Source organism: Seriola lalandi, unplaced genomic scaffold (genome assembly GCF_002814215.2).
Source record: "Seriola lalandi dorsalis isolate HSWRI2012SDOR001 ecotype SW California unplaced genomic scaffold, Sedor1 jcf7180002054585, whole genome shotgun sequence".
NCBI classification, from domain to species: domain Eukaryota; kingdom Metazoa; phylum Chordata; class Actinopteri; order Carangiformes; family Carangidae; genus Seriola; species Seriola lalandi.
In genome coordinates this window covers 1362976-1365750 of record NW_019525138.1, presented here as the reverse complement: position 1 = coordinate 1365750, position 2775 = coordinate 1362976, and the positions used below count along the sequence as shown (strand labels likewise).

Here is a 2775-nt window from a genome sequence, read left to right as displayed (position 1 = left end):
CTCCTCCAATCTCTTCCAATCTCTGCCAGTCTCTGCCATCCCTATTCTGTCTCATCTTGATTTCATTTATTTGTTCTTTATTCATTTTGTGTTTCTTTCCAAGTAAAGCAGCCTTGGGTACCTTGAAAGACACTATAAAAATCCAAGTTACTGTTATTATTAAGTTGCCAGATTGTGTATGGAACACAAGATAGACACACAATGCAAACACATGCATACAATTTTAACCCATCTGGCAACCCACAACCCGATTCAAATGAACGTTATGTGTTTATTATGTATGTATGTTATGTATTAACTGTGGCGTTATGGTTCAGCATGGAGCAGGTGTAATGGAGCTGTTATAGTTTGATGTGTTCAAATGAACGTTATGTGTTTATTATGTATGTATGTTATGTATTAACTGTGGCGTTATGGTTCAGCATGGAGCAGGTGTAATGGAGCTGTTATAGTTTGATGTGATGGAGGCAGGTGTGAGTGTAGCTGTGCACCACTAGGTGGAGGAAGAGTCTGAGAGAACCAGCTCCTCAGTCTCAGTTATTCCTGGTCGGCACATATCTATCATCGCTGACGGAGGATCACAGTAACGGAGAGAGAACTATTTCTGTATGAACTGAATAGCTCTTGTTTTATAAACTCTATAAATGGAATGATGCTGTTTGAAGGTTAAGCTTAGAAACAGGAGCAGTGCTATTACCTGTCAGCACACGAGTCATGAACAGAACGTGGCACGTGTATGTGTGAACAGACAAACAAAAGCAGGGGACAGTTATGGGGGAATTATAGGGACACACACACTCTTACCATACTGAATGTTCTTGTCTTCCAGGTATATAAGGTGTGCAGTGACACGTTTGACTCCTACGACCAGCACTATGGAAGAGGACTGGTTAAGGACACTATTCAAGATGGTATGTGTGTGTGTGTGTGTGTGTGTGTGTGTGTGTGTGCGTGTGCGTGTGTGTGTGTGTGTGTGTGTGTGTGAACCTTCCATAATAACTCCAAAGTAATTACAGTCATATAGTAGTAGTAGACGAAGTACAGAAAATAACAATTGCAGAAAATAAAGATGCACTGGAACTGAAAGCTCTCCTACTGAATGATAAATATTCCTTCAGATAACATATTATTCATCATGACCATATGGTGTTAGAGGTTACAGTCATTCTAAACAACTTCTTTTTGTCTGTGCCGCAACACATACTTCTATTTTAACTCGGCTTACATTTAAATGTACCAGCATTTTTAAAGCTCCATATCTTCCTCTTCTTCTGTGTTTTATTTGAAGTGTCCATCCATAAGAAGATATATTTGTGATTTTAAGAACCAAAAACTATCTCAGTGTAGTTTTACATCTCCTCTCTCATACTTCTCTCTGGAGCTCTAGTAACAACAGATCAGTGAGCCAATCAGAAGAGAGAAGGTTCTGAGCCTCTCTTTGATTGGCTGACTGTTTTATGAGTGATGCAATAAAAAATATAGCAGATTTCAGGTAAACACACTCAGAGAAACCAAATCCTGCAAGGCTAGATGGTGGATGCAGGTGGGCGGGGCTTGTGGCGTGCCTGAGAACAGTGACAGCTTTGTTGTGACATCACAAAGTTCCACAAGTCCTGACGGCTGGTTTTAAGGCTCAGTTTGTGAATACAGGCTGTGTGCATTTCTCTTTGGACTGAGGCTTTGATACTTTCACAGTATTAATATAGAACCTGGACCTGATCTATAATCAAACTACACATGGACATCTGCCTTTAGACTATTATGGACCTATAAGTCAAAAGTTTTTCCTAAAGGTTTGTGAGAATAAATAATAGTAAATTATTTTTCCTATTATCTTTTACTTAAGTTACTTTACCTGCCAGTCAAAAAAAAGACTAAAAATTCCTCTCCTCTCTTCTCCTTTTGTTTCCTCTCCTCCCCTCCAGGCTTGGCTAAATTCTTCCATAATGGTGTGTGTCTGAGGAAGGATGCAGTGTCGGCCAGTATCCACAGGGTGCAGCAAATCCTCCGCTGGTTTGAATCTCAACACCAGCTGGCCTTCTACGCCAGCTCGCTCCTCTTCGTCTACGAGGGTTTCCCCTCCTCTTCCTCCTCCTCCTCCTCTCTTTCTTCCCTCCTCAGTACCCCGTCAATCAGCCCGACAGCTGTGAAAACTACCACGTTGTCATCGGCGGGCGACGGCTGTCAGAGGGGGGAGGGAAAAGCAAGACAGGAAGGGGCGGGCCAGGAAGAGGAGGTGGCGGAGTTCAACAACAACAACATTCAGGTGGTTTTGCCCTGGGACTGCGGCATGACCACCATTTACACCAACCACAGGAAACACGGCCACCACCACTGCGCCAAGGGTCATCTCCATGGCAACAGTGGAGCCGGTGCAGACGTGGAGACGACGGCGAGCTCGGTTTCCAGAGATAACAACTCAGTACTGTGTCAAGAAGACAACTCTGCATGGAAACGAACGGGTGAGTCGCAGCAGCCGCCGAACGGAAACGGAAACAAATCACAACTGGAAAGGAAGGCTGAGGAGGGAGAGGGGGAGGACGGCGGCAGGAGGAGGAGAGAGGAGGAGCTCCAGGGACAAGGAGATGACGCCACAGAGGGGGGTGGAACAGACACAGAGGTGGAGGTCAGGATGATCGACTTTGCCCACGTTTTCCCAAGCGAGAGCCACGATCATGGCTACATCTACGGCCTCAAACACCTGCTGACGGTGCTGGAGCAGATCCTCTGTGAAGCTGCCTAGACCTCTAATTCCTCCCTGCCCCCCCCTCCCCC

The 2775-nt window shown here is 45.0% G+C and overlaps 1 protein-coding gene across 2 annotated transcripts in view; it reads left to right on the top strand.

The window, feature by feature from the left end:
- ipmkb (inositol polyphosphate multikinase b) overlaps positions 1-2769 on the top strand; it is a 20461-nt gene extending 17692 nt beyond the window's left edge. For both annotated transcript variants that reach the window (XM_023418866.2, XM_087177274.1), the window contains 2 exons: positions 830-911; positions 1926-2769. In XM_023418866.2, the coding sequence (XP_023274634.1) occupies positions 830-911; positions 1926-2743 (900 nt within the window). In that variant the 3' untranslated portion in view covers positions 2744-2769. The remainder of the gene's footprint in view (positions 1-829; positions 912-1925) is intronic.
- The last annotated feature ends 6 nt before the right edge of the window (positions 2770-2775 follow it).